Here is a 20,763-nt window from a genome sequence, read left to right on the forward strand (position 1 = left end):
GGCTTCTGGATCCGCCCCCGAGAGGAGGACAAGGCCACGTTAAAAGATCTCTGCTCGGAGCTACGGAGGTCAGAGGCTTGAGTCTAAGGCATAGAGTATACCATGTTGAAGATGAGCGGGTGGCAGCGACAGAGCAAAAATCAGAGCCGGAACCTGAGGAGAGAGGCGAGTACTGATTCCCCCCTCTACCTTTTACTCTCCCATCCTCGCGACACCAGTTGTCCCCTCAAAGTTAGGGCATCCGCTCTTTAGGATGTGGCCCCACCTCCTCCACGATGAAGTTAAGTGACCGTCCGGGGGAGGGATGAGGAGAATCCTTTATTCTGAAGTGGTGCTCACAGACCCTTCTTCCTTCGCGCGACAGCATCACTCCATCCCTGCCCGAGTACAGGCCCTGCTCTGTGCTGTTCGGCTAAGGGGCCGCAGCCGCCCTTGGGAGGTTTATTCTCGCGTTGCTGACCCAAGGTCTCCTAGTTAGGCCGGTCCTGTGGGAGGCGGGGCAGCAGGACACACCCCCGCGCCGAGAACCCGTGGCTCAGGCCGCTGCCGCCGTTTTGCCAGCAGCGGCTCTACCCCTACCCCACCCCTAATCCTCTTTCCGCCGCGTCTCAGGGCCTGTATGGCCACGTCAGTAACTTGGGCTTCTGGATTCTCCGCAGGACATTCATTCTGCATCCTTGCAGAGAACAGAACCTTAAGGAGACTGACATAAGCTTTTGGGAAAAGGGTGTTGATGGACAGGTGATGATGGGTTTTCCTTTTCCCGCAGAGGCCCCTGGGCCTCCTGCACAAGAGAGCATCCTGGATCTTTTAAGTATGGGAAGCCATTTGGGGTCTCCCCAGTGGATTGTCCTTCCCCTGGGATCGGTCCCTGCCTCTTTCTCCTTGTCCTGTCTCCATCTAATCTCCGTGTAACCATTGCATCAGGCTAGCCCCCTGCTTGGCTCCGCAGCCCTCTGGCCCGGGGCTCCACTGCTGATGAAAGCTACGTCCCACACACTGGAAGGCAAGGAGGGTCCCCCAGGGAGGACAGGCCTGCAGAGAAACACTCAGGACGATATTGCGTCTACAGTCTCCAGGGATAGGCAGCTGCCTCTCTGCCTCTGGGCTTCGTTCTTTCCCTCTGAGGGATTGGGGAGAATTTATCCATTCATTCCTAACAAATACTTAACTAGCACCTACTATGAGCCATTCAGTTTGGGGCCCAGGATACATCCATGAACAAGAGAGGAAAAAAAGCTCTGCTCTCACAGAGCTTACAGTGGGAAGAGGCATAGAGTAAGCAAATACTTAAGTGCCATGCAAAAAACTAAAGCACAGAAGGGTGGAGAATGCCGAGTGGAGGTTACAGTTTACATCGGGTGGTCAGGGATCCCCTCAGTGAGGTGACATTTAAATTGAAAGACCTAAAAAGAGGCAAGGCAGTAAGCCATGCAAAAAGATACGTGGAAGAGCTTTCCAGGAGAAGGAACAGCAAGAGCAGAGGTCCTAAGGTGGGAGCCTGCATAGTATCTAGGGAATTGGAGGCTGGTTGGCTGGAATAGAGTGAGCAAGGGGGAGAGTGGAGAGTGGCCAGTGAGAAAAGCAGGGCAAGGAAAGAACAGACTGTGTACGGCCTTCTAAGCCATTTTAAGGACTTTAGCCTTTAACAGGTGTGAAATTAGAAGGTTTTGAACAGAGGAGTGACACGACCTGACTTAAGTTTTAACAGGCTCACTTTGGCGGCTGTTGTGAATAGACTCTGGGAAGGGTGGCAGGAGCAGAAACTGGGAGACCTGCAGTCAAGGGACTTCTGCGTTGGTGAGAAGATTCTGGGGTTTTGAAGAATGAGTTTAGAAATTTTGCTGGCGATCTGGATTGGATTGTGGGGTGTCAGAGAGGAATTAAGGACGATACCAAGGTTTTTGGCTCAAGCAACTAAAGCTGCTGTATACTGAAATGGGAAAGACTTTGGAAGGGGAAGATTAGCAGGAGTTTGTCTTTGGGCATGTTAAGTGTAAGACGCCTATTCAATATCCAAAAGGAGAATGGCAAGTAAGCAGCTAAGAGTTGGGAGGTCCAGGCTGGAAATACACATTTGGAGGATGTCAGTGTGGGAATGGAATTAGGAAAAGGCCACTTGATTTGTTTCCTCCCCTGTAGTCCAGTCCTTAACCCTGGCAGGTTTTAACCCTGCCTTGAATTTACAGAAAGCTGAGTTGGCCACGATTTTGCTATTATGTAATCAGTACTACAAATGTCAGCAACTAAAAATAAAGGAAGTCAGGCTCTTCTCTGTCCTTGGAAATGGCTACAGGGACCAATAACTATCCATACTCTGTAGGACAGGATGTAAGAAGGACCAGTAGGAAGCGGAAGATAAAAGAACCTGCCCCTCCCTTCCAAAAATGGCTAACATTTGTCTTTGATCCCCACAGTGTTCCAGAAGGAAGTGTATCTTCATACATCATCACACCTGAAAGCAGGTAAACGTAACCGGCCCTTTCCCAAAACCAACCCCTAAGAGATGCTGCTTAGGCTCTCTTCACTGGGACCCTAAGAAATTATGAAAACACCTAGAAGAAGGTGGAAGAGGAGGGTTGGAATCTGAGCAGACTTTTGTTGTCAGGCTACATCCAGCCTCCTGGCCTGCCCCCAACAAGGTGACCAAATCACTATTCTTAGAGCATGTCATAATTGAAAGGTGGCTCTGAGTGAGCGGTCAGGTGAGGTCTCACCACACCACACCTCAGTTCCCATCAAGGCTAGACTGACCCAAAGGACTGTCTGCCCAAACTCCCCATACAGGAGGAGAAAGGAGCACAGATGGTCTGGAGATGATCAATGGAGTTCCCCAGGGGGGCTGAGGACTTTTACCAGGAACTGGTAGGAATGTATCAAGTGCTGGGCAAAGCAAGGAGGGAATATCGTTGCCGATAAGAGGTTGGTAAATTTTAAAGAGCCAGTTAGCAAGTATTTTAGATGTTGAGGACCACTACTGGAGCATGAAAGCAGCCGTAAACAGCATGTAAATAAGTGGATGTGGCTGTGTTCCAGTAAAACTTTATCTGCCATAACACGGACAGGCAGCAGGCCAGTGTGCCAACCTGGAGCCTGACTGCTCTGTGGAGCGTCTTCCCCACCCACCACCATCCTGGGTATGTCCTTTTCCAGAGCCTGATCCAGCCACAGAGATGGCAGCTGAGTCACTGCCTTTCTCCTTCGGGACACTGTCCAGCTGGGAGTTGGAGGCCTGGTATGAGGACCTGCAGGAGGTGCTGTCCTCAGATGAAAATGGGGGTTCCTATGTCTCACCCCCTGGAAATGAGGAGGTGAGAATGCTAGGCCGAAAGCTACCGGGGTGGGGGTGGAACTGCCCCTCCCTTCTCAGCTAATAGCTACCCTGCTTTTCCTCTTTCCCTTGAAGGAAGAATCAAAAACCTTCACCACTCTCGACCCCGCCTCTCTGGCTTGGCTGACTGAGGAGCCAGGAACAGCAGAGGTCACAAGCACCTCCCAGAGCCCCCGCTCTCCAGATTCTAGTCGGAGCTCTCTGGCTCAGGAGGAAGAAGAGGAAGACCAAAGAAGACCCAGGAAACGGAAACGGAGTGGCCAGTCCCCGGCCCGGACTGGAAAGCAACGCATGAAGGAGAAAGAACAAGAGAACGAAAGGAAAGTGACACAGCTCGCCCAAGAGAACGAACGGCTCAAGCAGGAAATCGAGCGCCTGTCCAGGGAAGTGGAGGCGACTCGCAGGGCTCTGATTGACCGGATGGTTAATCTGCACCGAGCGTGAACAATTGGGACCAGCACTTCCCCTCAGGCCACTACTTACCTTTCCTAGAAGAGGCTATGGACCACCTGCTCACCAGTGCCGACTATGTACCCTCAACCCCGTCTGTTCAGTAGGGAGAAAGCTAAGGGTCGACAACAGGAAAGGGTCGCAGCATGTATATAGAATTGTATATTTATTGATTACTGCTCCTGTCCATTAAAGTGACTTTCTATGAGTCAAGTTCTCACTGTCACTTTTTCTTCTTGCCTTTAGGGGTTTCAAGGGGTTTCCCCTCAGCTAGAGCCAACTGTTTCTTCAGATCCAAGAGTTTAGCCACCTCCGCAGCAACCTGGTTCTTATCTGCCTTTTGTGCTTTCAATTCTCGGACAATGTTGCCCTAAGAGACGAGGGGGTGGGGGAAGAACAACAGTGAGACCAGAAAAGGACCTGTTTAGGATTCAGCTTTTCCAGTCCCCCATAGGGCTGAAGCTTCGTACCTGCTTTGTCACTTCATCCATCAGCACTTGTATCTGCTCTGGTCCAGCTGTTGTCATAGTCCCTGCAGCTGCTGGCTTGGGGCCTGCTTTTGCCTGGAGAACAACAGAGTTAGTGACCGGCTACCATAAATATCCTCCGACCTCAAGTTTTGTAACATCTCAGGGGGAAGGTGATTACCTTTAATGCCAAGGACTCTTCTAGCTAAGACAGGAAAGAAAAACTGTAAGTGAGGAAGCAGCAGGGCCAAAAGATGGAAAGAGGGATGAATGAGGTCTACTGAGGGACACTAAGGACTGTCGCTGGGTGAGAGGCAGCCTTTAGCTTTCTCACCTGGCCCCCACTGAAGCGCTGCCGCAAACTTTCAATCTGGTCATTTTCCAGTTTTTGGAACAAGGGACTGACCTGTGAAAAAAGAATTCTAGAATCATTCACTGATTAGGTAGAAACTACCAGGCTACATAGAGGCCTTTCCAACCCCAACGTCTGACCTTTAAGAACTCTAAATGTTTTAGAAGCAACATGGAGTATAACATTGAGCAAATACCTGCTGATTTCAGTAAAGAATCCAAGTAGAGCATTTGCATTCACTAGGGTCAAAGATTACTTAAACTATTTAATGGTGCTAGGTTGATGCAAAAGCTCAGAGGTGTATACGTACTTTTATCATCTGTGTCAAAGAGAAATGGCCACCCTGTATTCTCCCTGCCCACTGGGTCCTGGCATGAAGAATGATGAGGCTATATGGGCTACAGATAAGGACTTCCTGTCAGAAACAAGCCTAAGTGCAGAGTGGAGATGAGTGGGGAAGGGGTTCAGAGAAAAGCTGTGAGAGTCTCATGTGCAAAGTAAGTTCTTCCCTGACCGCTCGGCAAAGGCTGCATGGCAGTAGTAGGTATTTTAAGAGAGGCTGGCTCTTCCAGCTCCCAGAGACTTACTGTGCCAATCTGGTGTCCTGCTGGTAAGATGCACAGGAAGTTTGTGGGCAGGATACTGCAGGTTGGAGGAGGGAGCTGCAGCTGGGCCTGGATGGTGGTGCTAACTGTGGGCATGTAAGGCTGGAGCATGACAGACAGCAAGGCAGCTATATTCACTGCCAAGCCTGTCACTGTCCCTGCCCGCTGCCTGGGGAAGGAAAGATTTTAGTCAGGTCCTCCAGTAGGACACAGCCTACCAGCCACTTTATTCCTGTAACCAACCCTACACCTCCTTACCTACCTGTCAGCCTCGCTGCCTTTAATCCGCTTCCAGGGCTCATTCACCTGAATGTACTGGTTGCCATGGCGAGAGATGGTGAGGATGCTGCGCAAGGCATCCCGGATCCTGGGGTGGGAGGACGCAGGCCAAGGTGTAAAGCCCTGGAGGGACCAGTATGGGGCTCTCAACGTGCCAGCAGATCAGAGATTAGACAGAAGTATAGACTACTTACCGAACCTTCTCCAGCAGCTGGTGATAGTGCTGGAGCTCCAGGGTGATGTGGGCCAGCAGGCGCCGATCATCAGAGGTAAGCACCATCTCAGGCACAAAGCCCCCAAAGAACTTAGACACAAACATCCCAGCTCTGGAAGGGAGTAGGGAAGGGAGAAGGGAGAGAAAAGAGTCTCCTTATAGAAATTTGACCTGATTTTCTTAATTCCACATTTTCTCAGAACTGAAACCACCTGGCATCCTCAAGGTGGAAGGCAAAACTTAAATTAATTCCTTATTCTCTCTCTCCTAAGAATATAACCTTGCACATAATAGACAATCTACATAGAGAAACCCTTATGTCAAGAAACCTTTTAAAGTTAAGCAACTATTGGTTTTATTTTTAAGTCAATACTCAGAATGATCAAGTTGAAATATATGTTAATTGCTATCAGACAAACAAATAGTAGGGACTACGTTTAAACGTGGTTGATGACCAGACCTGAAGTATCCTCCATGGTGGGGAGCCATGGGGGCTATTTCTTTAGAGCACAGAATAGCTGAGGTAGGGACCCACAATGGCATGTGAGCCTAAAGCAACAAGACTCCAAAGAGTACAGAAGCATCCTACCCCTATGGTCAAATAATGCCTTCCTTCAGCCAAACTTTTCAATGGTCTGCAAGTGAATTTTTTTTGCTAGGAGAGAACACATTTCCAATTCTATAAAGAACATTAATAAGAAAACAATGAGCAAAAATTCACTTTGTGACCAACTCTGCTAAATCCCATCTCTACAACTAACTTCTCCGAACATACATTGCCTCTTATGTTCCAGGAGCAGATCCCGATTGACAGAACCTCCTCTCCACACTGCCCTCCCCAGCCCTCACAGCCTCCTCCCCTCCCCCGCCCTTCCCACATTCCCATCCCAGAGTGGAGTTAGCCCCACCGGAGCTCATCTGCTGACTCTGACCCCTCACCGTGTCCCACCTGTTGATGAAATTGCCCAGGTTGTTAAGCAGCTCAGAATTATTCTTGAGCAACATGTCTGTCCAGGAGAAGGCACTGTCCTGGCCCTCAGGACGAATGTACAGCAGGTAGAAGCGCCAGATGTCAGCAGGGATCCCTGTGTCCTGGGCCATGTCCCCAAACACTCCCACACCCCGGCTCTTAGAAAACTTCCCATCCTCGTAATTCAGGTATTCTGGACAGAGAAGAATGAGAACCATCCATTCAAGTCATGTCCTTTCTCTCTGCCCCACAAATTCCCCTTTCCTCTCCCTCAACCCCAGCTATGGGTGTCCAGCAACACTTGAGTAGCTGGCCTGCACAGAACCTGGGAGATCCTTCCTCTCCATTTTGGCCTTCTTCCCTTTACTTCTACCATTACAAAACTTAGCTTTGAGTTTTTGCTCTCTTCAGGTTCTTTTTCCTTTTCTGGATTGCATTTTCATGTTCTACTCACTCCCGAAATATTTCATCTCAACTCCTAACTCAAGATCTAGCATCTCTCCAGGAACCTCCTCCAAGTCCTGCCTTGGCCCTAAGTCCCTAGAAACACTCCCAGCTCCAGTCCTCCAGGGTACCTGTAGCAATGAGGTTCTTGACCAAGGTGTAGTTGTCCTCAGCTCCTAGGACTGAACAAGGAAAGACTAAGCCGTGGAAGGGAACATTGTCTTTGGCCATGAACTGATATAGGTCCACCTATGGAATATAATTGGGAGACAGAGCTCCTAAGATCCTTTTCAAAGACCCAAGAAAGATCAGCTACCCAACCCTAACCATCCTCCCACAAACCCCCTCCCCATGGACAGGCTAACCAAGAACTGCTCACTTGATCTGGGTTCTTCCACCATCTCTCCCACTGGTCTGTGTAGTTGGCTGTGATGGACACGTAGCCAATAGTGGCATCAAACCAGACATAGAATACCTGGAGTCAGGAAGAAGGAGACACGGTAGGATGCAGGAACACTGGGAAAACCCCACCAACCCAAAGTCTCAGACTGAAACAAGACACAATCACCATCTATTCTGCGCAAGCCCAGGGTCCAAACCCCACAGCTGAATAATATGAGATATGAATAAAGCACAGGGTTTTTACTTTGTCCTCAAAACCTTCCAAGGGTACAGGGGTTCCCCATTTGAGGTCTCGGGTTATGCAGCGTGGCTTGAGGCCATCCCGAAGCCAAGAACGAATGATGAACCGGGCATTGGGTGTCCAGTCACTGCCAGGTAATGTCTTCTCCAACCACTCCTCCAGCCGCTTTTCCAGCTGAGATGGCACAGAAGCAGAGAGCGCTGATTTAGGACATTTGCACGTGTGGTCAGCATAAGGGAAAATGTGTACAACCTTTTCGGAGTAGTTTGGCAATATATAATTAGAATGACAGGATTCATGACTTTGACATAGCAATTCTACTTCTAGGAATTTTTTCAACAGAAATATTCACACAAGTGTGTACAGATGTATATAAAGAAACACACTGTTCATCACAGCAAAAATTAAAACTAATTCCCTTGGTTCAGTAATGTGGTAAGGGGGGAGGGTACAGCTCAGTGGTAGAATTAATGCCTAGCATACACGAAGTCCTGGGTTCAAGTCCCAGTACCTCAATCAATCAATCAATCAACCAACCAACCAACCTAATTACGTGCCCCCCATTAAATAAACAAATAAATAAAGTAGTATAGTATATCAACACAATGAAATACTGGTAAGGTCATTAAAAAGAGTGAGGTAGACCTGTATGTACTGATATGCATATATCTCAGAAATATATTAAGTAGAGCGAACTGCAAAACAGTAATATATGGTATAATCCTATTATTATAAAAATAATTATACAGAGACTAATATAAGCCCAAAAAATTCGAGGAAAAATATATCAGTGCTTTATTCTCACATGAGATTAAGGGGAACATTCACTTTTATACCATGTATTTCTATCCGAAATGTTTTTTTAAAGCGTGTTATCACTTTTGTAAGCAGAAAAACAAAGAAAAATCTTCTTTAAGGGATGGTTCATGTGATTCATCCACATAAACACCACAGCATCCAAAGCCTGACAGTATACCCTACTGGTAAGGCTGTGGGGAAACAGGTGCACACACACGGCAGGGAGGGATGCAAAACAGAACACCACCTATTGAGGAAAATTTGGCAATAAACTACATATGCATTTATCCTGGACACAGCAAGTGACCCCCTTTAAGGAATTTATCCTCAAGATACACTTCCCACAATACAAAAATACATATACACAAGGTTATTCACTGCAACATTATTTGTAACTGCAAAATACTGGGAACTACCTAAATGGCAACCAAAGGAAATCAGTTAAATAAACTATAGTACCCACACAGAATTGCGTGCTATGCAGCTAGTTTAAAAAAAAAAAAAAAAAGAAAAGAAAAGAAACTGAGTAAGGATGATCTTTATGAACTGATATAGCATAATCCTGATTTGGAGTGATTTCTACAAAATAGTTCTAGGTGAAAAAAACAAAATGCAAGTATATACAGTATGCTATATTTTGTACAAGATAAACAACATACACAGATATGTTTGTCTGCTTATCTTTATATATAAGCTTATCTTTATAAAAACAAACATACTGAGAATAAATCAGAAGACAAAGCGGACCACCTACAGGAGACAGGAGGGCCAGGTAGCATGGACAGGAAAGGGAATGAAGGAGTGACACTTTCCTGAGTATACCTGTTTGCATGGTTTTGATTTTTTAGAAGCATACTCATGTTCTACATATTCAAAAAATTAAGTTAAATTAACAAGTATGAGGTGAGAAAAAAAGAACTAAAAGCAAATGAACCAAATTTATTAGCTGATTTCAGTAACATAACCACACTAAAAGGGGACAAAACTAAGCTAAGACATTTTGAACACATTTAATTACATCCCCTCAGTTTGGGGGAAGGGGCAGGACTGCCAACAAACCCTAAATGCTTCTTAGTAGTTTTTTTGGTAGTGGTGTTGGTGAAGCAATTCTGAAATTATTTTTAGGTATATTGTAGGATCAAGCAAATGAGTAAATAATGTTGGGAACCAGGGTACTTACTGTGTGGAAGATGGGAGATAAAATTATGAAATGAGGAAGACTGTGGAAGAACTCTGTGGGGAGGAACTGGAATTGCAGGTGTCAGTGTGACCCTAAAATAAAAGCCTAACTCTCTGCTGACAGGGCACAGAAGCAAGGAGACCCCAGTGGAAAAGAGCACACGTAAATCTTGGTCTCTAATACTGTTCCCTACTGAAAGCAACCAGGGTTCGGGGGAGAAATGGCTGAGCCCCAGGCTGGAACAAGATAAACGTGGAATATCTTGTTATGCCAGAAAAAAGGGAAGTGCTTAAAAAGTGGTGGGAGACCTCAGAAACACCCAGAGAAGCAATCTTGAAGAGGCTCCCACTGGTCAAATAAGGGACAATTAGAGCATGAAAATCATTTAGGACAGGAATGAATTATAAACCACTGGAAAAAATTCAAATCCATGAGTCCATACTGATAACAAATAGATAACTAGATAAATGACTGAAGGAGTCAAGGTCAATGTGGAGGGAAAGGTAAAGTTGGAAAAGCTTAGTGAAAATTCATTCTTCAGGTAAGAATGATTGAATAAGTGGGAATCTTTCAATGAAGAACAAGGTATTTACATAGTCTTAAAGTGTATTGCCACAGACTGCTGACAAGTTGCAAGGGGGAAAATATTAAATATACAGTGGAGAAGCTGAGTAACACTTTTACTGAACAAAATTAACATCACCAATGAGGGGTAAATGGCCACCATGTGCCTCTGGAAAGAACACATCATCTATATAATATTCCAGCTAAAGATGCATAATCTGAATCCAATCATGAGGAAAACAGCCACTAAATCCAAAGTGAGGAATATTCTATTTTAAACGGGGGGGGGGGGGGGGCGGTCAGAGCTTATATTCTTAAAAATTGTTAATGTCATAAAAGATAAAGGCTTAGGAACTGTTTCAGATTAAAGGAAACTAAAGAGATAGAAAAACGAAGTGCAATATATGATCCTGAGCTAGATTCTGCACTACAGAAAAATGCTATAAAAGATACTACTGGGATAACGGACAAAACTGGAATACGGATGGTAGATCACACAACTGTATCAATGTTAAATTTCTTGAAGTTGTTTACTGTGGTTATGCAAGAATGTCTTTTTGCTTAGGAAACATACAATGAAGCATTTAAGAGGAAAGAGGCTACACAGACACATCCACATCCACGCATGAGAAGAGAGAATATGCTAAAGCAAATGGAGCAGAATCTTAACAACCAGTGAATCTGGGAAATGGGTACATGAGGTTCTTCTGGGTAAAAACCACAAGGTTCTTTGTTCTAGCAACTGCTTATTCTTGCAAGTCTTTTTGCAACCTTGACATTATTTCCAAACAAAAAGTTTAAAAAGTAAAAAAAGGAGGCAAATCCAAAGTAGAAAATTGTTTAAGATACACTGTGAAGTAAAAGAAAGTAGGCTGCAAAGAAGTATGAACGCATGACCTAATTTGTATTAAGGGGGAAAAAAGACATTTAAAAAAAAGACATAAAAATGCTTTCATAGGCATGCACTGCTTCTAAACAGACACAAAGGAGACTCAGCAGCAGCACACACCTCTGGCAGACGGGCCCGGGCCTTTCCCTTTGTGCCCTTTGACCTGTTGCATCTTTTTGCAGTAAGCGTGTATAATTTAAAAATGGAAATTAAAAGCATTTGAGAGGGATTTGGTATAGATTTGCCTCTGCCTGTGGCTGAAGCAGACGGGGCAGAAGACGTCGTGCAGACTGGCTTGAGGGAAGGGCCCACTCACCTTAGGCAGGTCCAGGAACAGGTGCCGAGAGGATTTCACCACAGGGCACGACCGGCAGATTTTACACTGAGGCTTCTGTGAAGGGAAGTTAAGAGAAGGGGTGACCCAAGGCAGGACAGCTGGGATCGGGATGGCAGGCCCAGGAGCTGTCCGGGCGAGGGGGGAGACACAGAGAGATGAGGTCCCCAGTGTGCCACCCAGCCTAGCCTCACACTCACACCCGGCCACCTCAGCAACTACTTACTTGAGCCTTCTCTGAACTTGGAGAATCAGGTCTGCATAGCACAACATTTGTTACCCAGAGTGTCACGTCCCCGTCTAGCACTCCAAAGAACAGGAAAAAGCATTCTCCGAGCACAGGCTCAGCACAGTGCCCTGCGCCTTTCACAGCTGGGCGGAGCAGAAGGAGTGACGAAAGAGAAGAACCCAGGGCTCCGCTCCTTGAGGAAGTTACAGTCAAGCAGGGACAGAGCGCTTGCCTGAGAGACAAGGGCAGGCCTTTACTCGGCAAAACATCAAGAAATACTTATTTTCATGGGACAACTTGACTGTACAAACATTGAGGGATGATGGCTAAAGGAGTAAACAGTTCGGTGGGGCCAATCAATGAAAGCTTCCAAGTGAGTTCTGATCTGGGCTTCTAAAGGTGAGAAAATTGACCTCTCAGGACCTCTCTCCTGAAATCCACATGCTGTATCAACTGCCTGACTAACACGCCTCCCTGGGTGTCTAACAGGCATCTCAAACTTAAACCCAAACAGCATTCCACCGGAATGCTCTTCATCCAATCCTGCCCATGGCTGTAGACAGTGCTACCGTCTACCCAAGCTGCTCAAGCCAAAAAATGTACAAGCTGCTGTCTTCTTGACTTCCTTGCCACCCCGAATTCCAGTCTATCCATTCTACAGAGTCTGCTGCCAAACGTATCTCAAATCCTTTTCTTTTTTCCATTTCTACTGCTATTAACCTAGTCTAAGCTGCCATCATCCCATTTCTGAGCAACCACTCTGGCCTCCAAATTGGTTCCCCCACTTTCTCTCTTGCTTCCCTCCTACCCACTATCCAGAGAAGCCTGCCTTCCAACTCTGCGGTGGCTGACCAGGCCCTGGAAATCTCGTCACTGCCTGACCTCGTCTCACTCCACACCCCTACCCACAGCCTCCCCACTCACTGTGAGCCACGCTGGCCTTTTCAATTCCTCTTTCAGTTCTTTGCTGCCTCGGGCCTTTGCATGTCCCGGTCCTTCTGCTCGAAATGCTCTTAACCCCACTCTTCACCTTCTGACTCCTTCTCATGCTTCAGTTAAACTCTAGGTTCAAATGTTACCTCCTCTAAGAGGCCTTCCCTAATCACTTAGCTTACAGCATCTCCCAGAAGTCACTCTCTCCCACATCTTCCCAGCAGTTTTCTCTATAGTAACTACATTCTGTCTTTTGCATTGGTCTCCTCCCCACACTAAATAAAATTGTCTTGTTCACTGCTACATCCAACACCTAGAACTGTGACTACCTTACTGCAAAGACTCAAAAAAGTTTGCTGAATAAATGAATGAATGAATGAACTAACAAATGAATAAACATGGAGCAGAAGAAAAGGTGGTATTTACAGGAGGAAGAACTAAAATGCAGACCAGGTGGTGGGAAGCAGGAGCAAAGGTAGGCAAGTATGAACTGAACTTGTTTATTTCCCCATACAATGCAAAGCACACAGTAAATGCTCAATGAAAATTTATCCAATGGACTGGGTGATGAGCGCTGAGACGGAGTTGGAAGAGCCAGCGGTGAAAGGTCTTTAGCCACTGCTAAAACAAAAATCCTAAGTGGGATGGGAGCAGGAGTCCCTCAGGAATAGAGATTGTCTCCTTCCAGACTGGGCTCCCAAGAGACCCTCCTCTCACCTTGAGCTCAGTGGCATTGATGAGCTTGCCACACTTATCACACTGATCACCCCGGGCCTCCTCAAAGCCACAGAAGGGACACACGCCCTCCACAAAGCGGTCAGCCAGGAAGCGGGCACAGCGCTCACACCGCAGTTGCTCCACAGTATCTTGCAGCACAAAACCTCGAGCCAACAACCGCTGGAAGATGTCCTGGGTAATTCTGGCGAGGTGAGCGAGGGATGGGGAGGGACAGGCCAGAGCAAGTAAGAGGAAGCGGTGTGCCCCTCCCTCCTGCCGCTCCACCCAGCAGTCCGAGTGCCAAAGAAATCTGGCAGAAGCCCCCCTCAAGGCTAAGCCATCTAGTCATCTTTTTTTTTTTACTGATGAGTCCAGGCCCCTCACATACATTCCCCAACTCTCCCCACAATCTCTTTCCTCATCACTTTAAAATTTACTTTTGTCAAATACAGACATATCTGTTTTGTATTTTTCGTTAACAAAAATCTCCAAAAGGATAGGACTGTTTAGTTCTTTGATATGTCCTAAAAATTAAAATTAAATCAGCCCAACTGCTAAACTGCACAGCACTGTCAGCTGGCAGCCTGTCCACTCTAGTCTTTATAAGGATGACAGTCAAGCAAAGGAAGAGAAGTGTTTTTGCTATAAACACACAGGAGTGGGAGGGGCTGTCCTGAGACCACGGCAGCCAGGGGACTGAAGGGAGGCGCCAGGGGGAAGGCAGACCCTTCCTATGAGCCTAAGTCCTGTCCCTTCCGTCCCTTGTCTGTTCCTCCAGCCCCTGGTCAGGCTTCTGCACACACTGAATCCCCTTAACAATGCCTGGGACACATTTCAGGACAACATTCAGATTCTAAGTTTGGAGTGGGGGGTGGAGGGGCAACAATCTTGGCTCCTTCCATCTTTCTGTCTCCTGGATAGTCCACTGCCCCAGCCCCAGCCTTCACCCTCCACTTCTGCCTGACGAGAGGAAACCTACTTGGTCTGCTGCGGAGTGGTGGTTCGACCAAAAATATCAAATGAGATATTAAACCAGCGGTAGATGTCAGCATGGATGGCATGGTACTTGTCACAGATCTCCTGGGGGGTTAGACCCTCCTCCATAGCCTTGGTCTCTGTTGCTGTACCATACTCATCTGTCCCACACAGATAGAGGGTGTTCCACTGGCGGAGCCGGGAGTACCTGGAAGGGAATGTGGTGATCATGGGAGCCCCACCTCAGCCCCTCCCACGTCCCCAGTGTCCCTCCAGCCTCCACCCTTGGTGTCCACTGCTCCCTCAGGTCTCTCCCCAGCAGCGGCTCCACCTGGCGAAGACGTCAGCACTGAGCACACAGCCAATGATGTTTCCAAGGTGGGGGACGTTGTTGACATAAGGAAGGGCGCTGGTGATGAGCACGTTTCTCTCCCCAGCCACGGGCAGCCTGGTAGAGGAGGAAGAGGACAGCGGGGTGGGGGACAGACGAGAGGGTCAGGAGGGACCCAAAGTGCACAGAGCACCAGACACAGATCTGTTCTACAGTCACAGGGTCATGTCCATCTGTAGTCTTTCCTCACATGAACCCACTGGCCCATAAACTTCGCTCAAAAGCCATGAGATCCCCTATAGTTGCGATTAAAAGGCCTTGCCCAGCAAGCAAGCCTCGTGTACTGCTCCTAAGGAGCTGCATTCTGACACTGACCTCTGCTCCTTTCATTGTGACTGCCATCTTCTCCATGAGCTCATTCTCAGCTCCAACCACCTGGCTATTGACAGCTCTCCCCAGGCTCTGTCCAACCACCATCATTTGATGCTCCCTGGATTCTGATGCCACCCAAGAACACTTTCCCTGTGCTGACCTCTCCCTTTCTTCCCAGGCACTATGTTAACATCACCTCTAGTCACAACCGGAAATCCCTACAGCTTGCCAACCCCTATACAAGTCTTCCCAAATCCTTTTGAATCCCTCGACTCTCCCCTCCCTAACCCATGCCAGTCACTTCCTCATGGCCTGATTCACACCAGCAGGGACCAGTCATTGCCTTCATAGCCACCTTCTCCCCACTTTCCCAGGATCATTCCTAGTCATGCCACTCAATCTGCCGTCGGAAGTCACTCAATCCACTGTTCTCTTTTCATCCCTCATCACCCCGACAGCTCAGCTGCACACACCCTGTATCTACCCCCACCCCAGCCCTGACACCTCATCACGGCTCCTTTCATCTTTCCAGCCATTCTCAACCTATAATCGCTGGCTCCCATCACTTACCGTGTCCTTCAACCCCAGGCATCCTGTGAGCTCACTGAGTCCCATAATTTCTTCTGCTAACAAAGACTCAAATGATTCCCTCACATTAGCCTCACCCTTCTTCCCAGCTGAAAGCTACATATCCAGTTAGATGGTCCCTCTACTTCCTGGAACATTTTACAGCTCATTTCCTCAAGAAAGATCTCACTGAGTTCTCCTGCATTCATTGTCTTTTCTCCCCGTAACTGAATACCATAATTTTCTCAGAAATCCAGCTTAGAAATCAGCTCCTTCAGGAAAGCCTTCCCACTGGCGATCAGCCTTCCTCCCAGTCATCCTTGTATCCCAAACTGCTAAGCATTCTGTACCACACATTCTGTGGTGTTCCTTTTGTGTTACCCTGTAGCTTCTGTCTCAAGTGTGCTTCCTACGGTGGTAGATATAAAGGTGAGTATGCCTGGGGTTCTGCCTCAAGGGGGTTACATTCTACCATGTAACTTCTGACCACAATCAGTGCAATGAGAGATACATGTTGCCAAAGAAGGCAGAAGGATGGCAAGCATCTCCAGCCTAAGATTAAGACTTTACAGAGGCAGAACTACTTGAGTTGGCCTCAAGAATGGGTGGGAATTTGCCAGATCAAGACCCTGGGGATGTCCTTCAGTCAGAAGGAAAAGCTCAGAAGACATCCTGGTTTGGCTCTAGAGTTTTTAATGCCAATTGTCTCCCCCTCTATATCTGCATTTAAATATGTCAGCCTATATAAACACCTGAGAAAGTCTTCCTCCTATTCTTTATTACCTCCAAAGTGCTTAGTGCTAAACTGAATCCACAACAGACACTCACAGAAATACTTAAAATGAGTGAATAAACAAAGGACGGACTTTAAAGAACTCATTCAAATTTTATCATTATCTGCTGAACGCCTGGCCCTGCTCTAGAAAATGGGCCACATAAAAGAGTGCCCCTATCTTTAATAAGCTTATAGATTAGTGAGGACACAGACACATAAAGAGACTATGACATCGTCATATGACAAGGGGAGCTCCCAAAAGATGAAGCACTTAAGACTCTCTCAAGCTCTAGGGAGGAAGAAATGATAGAACCAGTCTCTTGAGGAACAAGTGTACGTCAGGTAGATCAGAATGCAGGCATTCCAGGGAGAAGGAACAGCACGGGCGAAGACACCAAGGTGTGAGAGACACCATGATATGGCCTCAGCCTGCCTGCCTCTCAAAACTCATCTTAACCCATCTGGCCCTTTGCTGACCAGCCTCCAGCCACAGGCCTTTCATCAATTCCTTAAAAAGAGCCAAATGATGCTTCCTCTACCTGAGACATCCTTCCCCCAGACTTCCCCCTGCTTGACTGACTCCTACTCATCTTGCAAGTCTTCGTTCAACTGTCACTTTTCTAAGTTAATCTCTTATATTTTCTCACAGCATCCCGTGCTTTTCCTTCACAGTACTTACCGAAATTTATAATTATACATTTCTGTGACAGTTTTTAAAATACCTGTCTATCCTACTAGTCTCAAAGTAGCATGAAAGCAGAGGCCTTGTCTGTTGTGTTTCCCTCTGTAGATCCAGCTCCCAGCACACAGGGCCTTACAAGGAGTGGACACTCATATCTTTATTGAATAAAAACACATTCAGAACTACAAATATCTCATTTTGATGGAAAAACCTACCTATGTGTATGAATATTATCTTAGTGTAGCAAGAAAGTGACAGAATAGGACGCTGAGAATGAAGGCAAGGGCCAGATCACGAAAGGCCTCATGAACTACACAAAGAAACCATCTGGAGAATCCTGAAAAGCAGGGTGAGAGGATAATATGGGCAGTTTTAAGCAGCCATTCTGGTGGCAGTGTGGAGCACAGAGCAGCAGGGAAGGAGAAGGTAAGAGATGGTGAGGCCCAATCTATGGAAGCAGCAGTGAGGATGAGGAGGAGAAGGGATGGATACAGGACTCCTAAGGAGCTAGAATCAATGACCTGGTAATGGAATAAATGATACAGGAGGAGATGAGAGACACCAAGATTTCTGGCCTGGATTTTTAGTTAGAAGGTGGGAGTCATTCACTTAGACAAGTGGATAAAAGAGAGAAAGAGAAGCTGGCAGGGAAGGTAATAAGTTTACTTTTGGAAATGTTGAGTTTGCAGTGCCAGTGGAGGTGGAGGAATCTAGGAGACAATCTGACAAATATGTCCGGAGCTCAGAAAAGAAATCTGAGCTGGAAAAACTGATTCAGATGCAACCAACAGGGCGAGAGTAGCTAAAAACATGGGTGCAGAAGGGGCTGATGGACAGCATGTCCGAAATATTAGTCAAGAGGTAAAGAGAATGGAAAACTAAAGAAAGCTCAGCAAAGGGGACCTGACAGGCAAGTATGGGCTCTGTCAACAATTGCCATGTAAGAAACCAAGCCCCACTCATGTGTGCCTACTCACACTGGACTCTGCTGCGGCTGAAGTGGGGGCAAGCTTCCCAGGCCCTTCTCCCAGGCAGCTACAGCCAGAGCGATCTCCTCCTCAGACAGGGCAGCCAGCTCCTCCTCCTATGAAGGGTGGACACAATCACTCACCAGGTGTGTGCATGGGGTGGGGGGGTATAAACAAATTCTCTCCATGCTCCCCAACAACTGAAAAAGTCAGTAGCCATGCTCAAAGTCCCTCCCCAAGCCACTCCCCCCACCCCACCAGGGACTGAGGCTCTGTTCCAAACCTCAGGCTCATTGCTGACAGCCCTCCCCTCAAACGAGCTGGGCTGGGGCTGCTTTTGGAGGTAGGGCCGGAGGGCCAGGACACCCTGCTGCTTCAACACTGTCTCTGCAGCTCGCTGACATGGCTCCTGAGAACTCAGTGTCTGGAACCAGCTGTTTAGGGCACCCAGCTCCTCTGTGGGCATGGGAATAAAGAGGGTATCAAAACCTAGAATGGGCAGGTGGGAGAGGACCTCCTCCCCTTCTTCACGAAGTTTCTCCAGTTGCCTTCCCCCATTCCCTCAGTCATCTTTCTGCTGTAGCTGTCCTGCCAAGCTACACCTCAAAGTGGGTCCTCAATATTCTGTCCACTCTGGAAGCCCTACACCAAGCTCCTGGGGTTGGGGCTGGGGGGTTCTCACCAGGGAGGTAGACTGGGTCTTGGAGTAATGGGTACAGTGCTCCCCACAAAACAATGTCAGCTAGAGATTCTGTCTCCTTTGTTGAGGAAAGGAAAGAAAAAGTACACAGGTGAGACAATCGGTTTCTTCACAATGTATATAATAATATCTTATATTTTCTAAGCACTTACTATGTATCAAGCACTGTGTTAAGCACTTTGAATTATCTCACTTAACCCTCACAATAACCCACTGAGGTGGGTACTAATACTACCCTCATTTAAAAGATGAAAAAAACTGAAGGTTAGAGAATTAAGTGATTTTTAAAGGTTACACTGCTAATAAGCAGCAGTTTCGGGGTTTGGACTTGGAATACAGTCCTCCTTTTTACCTCTTACACCACACAGCTTTCCTTGATCCCCATCTCAAGGCCCAACTCACCCCAGCCAGGAAAGGACAGCTCCGACGACTCAAGCTATGGTCAATATGAGTCAGGGCTCTCCGGACTGGGCCAAGAACATCTTCCCCCTTCTTCCCTTGGACCACCAAATAGTACAATGCAGCAGACAAAGCTGGCTAAAATGCGGGAGACACAGGTCAGGACGGCTATGCAGAGCAAGGGCCTGCCTGCCACCCCCTCGTCTCAGTCCCACCTGCAGTTCTGTGGCTTCCCATTCCAGCCATTGGTTGGTGAGGTCATCTTGCTCCCAGCCAGATAACAGAAAGAAGTATCTGCTCAGGGACAGAACAAGAGAATGTAGAATTAGAGGGGTCCATTTGTCTAGCCCATTTCTCACCCTCCAGTGCAACAGTGGTTGTAAATAAGGCCACACAGAGGACAGTAATCCCTGATTTTATTCGGTCACCTCCCTGTATCAAGGATCAATACTGACCGACAGATTGCACTGGTGGAGAAGAGGTAGTTGCCACTATCCAGTTGCAAGACAGGGACCTTAGGCCGGGTCAGGAACGGGACCACACACTCTGATGCAGGAGAGGAAAATGGGTGAAAAACAGGGAAACGAAAAGAAAAATTCTGTCAATTTAGAAGGACAACTTCACACTGTTGGAGGCAGGGGGAAGGAAAGAAAGATGGGCAGTCTCAACTAGAGGGCCCACGATAGGACCACCGAAAGGGGGTGGGTCCAGAATGAGCTGGAAAGGCCAGCAGGTGTTCAGCTGAGACTGCCAGCTGGAAACAACAGATGGGGACTGCAGCAAGGAGGTGGTGGTATTGGGACAGTGCTGCAGCCAAGAACTGGAACAACTGAAAGTAACTAGGATATCTGAGAATGATCTCAGCTACATCAGGAGAACAAAATTAAGAGAACTGGGAGGACTGACAAGAGAACAGCTTAAGAATTACCCAAACAGATGGCTGCGAATGATAAGAGGTAAAACGGAAAGGAGTATGTGTGTACCGTTTGTTTTAGGAGAGGAGAGCAGGGTTTCCTAAGAACGACAAAGGGGTGCCTAGGAGTTGTCATGTGAGTGACTGGTGAGTGTGTGTGGAGTAGGGTGGGGTGCCTGGCAGGTGTGGGAGAAGATTATCAAGGGTAAAGAGGTTCACTGGAGTGAGGCGGGGTCCTGGAAGACGAAGGAAGGCAGGCAGGCAAGAGATAAGAGAAGGGTACACTGAGGGTAGTTAAGGGAAGTGACTGATGAAGATGTGCTGGGAGGAAAGAGGGATGGAGTGCCCAAGGACAATGCGGGAGGAGGTTAACCGAGTGCATGGTGAGAGGTGGGGGTTTGGTGAAGACAATTACATGGTGGTGTTTCGGTCCCACCTCCCTCATCCACCACCCACCAGCACCAGCCCGACTACCTTCTGGGCCTACAGTGCTGATGAGCAGCTCCACTCTGCCCTGGGCCCTCCCGGCCGCGGCCAGCACAGGCAGGGTCCCTGGGGCACCCTCGCTCACGAACAATCTCATTTCGCCGTGGATTCCACGCTGATGCAACCGGAACCGGCCTCCCGCCAGTGGGCTGAGCAACCGCCGCGAGGCACGCCGGGAAATGGAGTTCGGAACTAG

General features: G+C 47.6%; 3 protein-coding genes across 4 annotated transcripts; 2 read left to right on the top strand and 1 right to left on the bottom strand.

The window, feature by feature from the left end:
* Window positions 1-102: 102 nt before the first annotated feature.
* LOC135322405 (DDIT3 upstream open reading frame protein) lies at window positions 103-2,459 on the top strand. The gene is made up of 2 exons (XM_064491160.1): window positions 103-165; window positions 2,418-2,459. Exons 1-2 carry the CDS (start codon window positions 103-105, stop codon window positions 2,457-2,459), a joined length of 105 nt encoding a protein of 34 aa, XP_064347230.1.
* A 714-nt stretch (window positions 2,460-3,173) lies between these two features.
* Window positions 3,174-3,989, top strand: DDIT3 (DNA damage inducible transcript 3). Its single transcript, XM_031462298.2, has 2 exons — window positions 3,174-3,311; window positions 3,407-3,989. The coding sequence occupies exons 1-2, from the start codon at window positions 3,174-3,176 to the stop codon at window positions 3,773-3,775; spliced, it is 507 nt and encodes a 168-aa protein (XP_031318158.1). The 3' UTR covers window positions 3,776-3,989.
* MARS1 (methionyl-tRNA synthetase 1) lies at window positions 3,931-20,726 on the bottom strand. Of its 2 annotated transcripts, XM_010993348.3 has the most exons (22): window positions 20,556-20,726; window positions 19,624-19,714; window positions 19,384-19,462; window positions 19,172-19,306; window positions 18,752-18,827; window positions 18,353-18,525; window positions 18,079-18,185; window positions 14,706-14,822; window positions 14,379-14,582; window positions 13,400-13,601; window positions 11,503-11,577; window positions 7,759-7,929; window positions 7,492-7,587; window positions 7,244-7,361; window positions 6,648-6,861; window positions 5,679-5,810; window positions 5,468-5,572; window positions 5,188-5,374; window positions 4,583-4,654; window positions 4,430-4,453; window positions 4,252-4,344; window positions 3,931-4,151 (listed from the first exon to the last, which is right to left on the bottom strand). In XM_010993348.3, exons 1-22 carry the CDS (start codon window positions 20,662-20,664, stop codon window positions 4,005-4,007), a joined length of 2,727 nt encoding a protein of 908 aa, XP_010991650.1. In that variant the 5' UTR covers window positions 20,665-20,726; the 3' UTR covers window positions 3,931-4,004. The 2 variants fall into 2 exon arrangements, with proteins under 2 accessions (XP_010991650.1, XP_010991651.1); XM_010993349.3 differs by lacking the exon at window positions 4,430-4,453.
* Window positions 20,727-20,763: the final 37 nt, after the last annotated feature.

The sequence above is a fragment of the Camelus dromedarius genome, chromosome 11, assembly GCF_036321535.1.
Source record: "Camelus dromedarius isolate mCamDro1 chromosome 11, mCamDro1.pat, whole genome shotgun sequence".
NCBI classification, from domain to species: Eukaryota; Metazoa; Chordata; class Mammalia; order Artiodactyla; family Camelidae; genus Camelus; species Camelus dromedarius.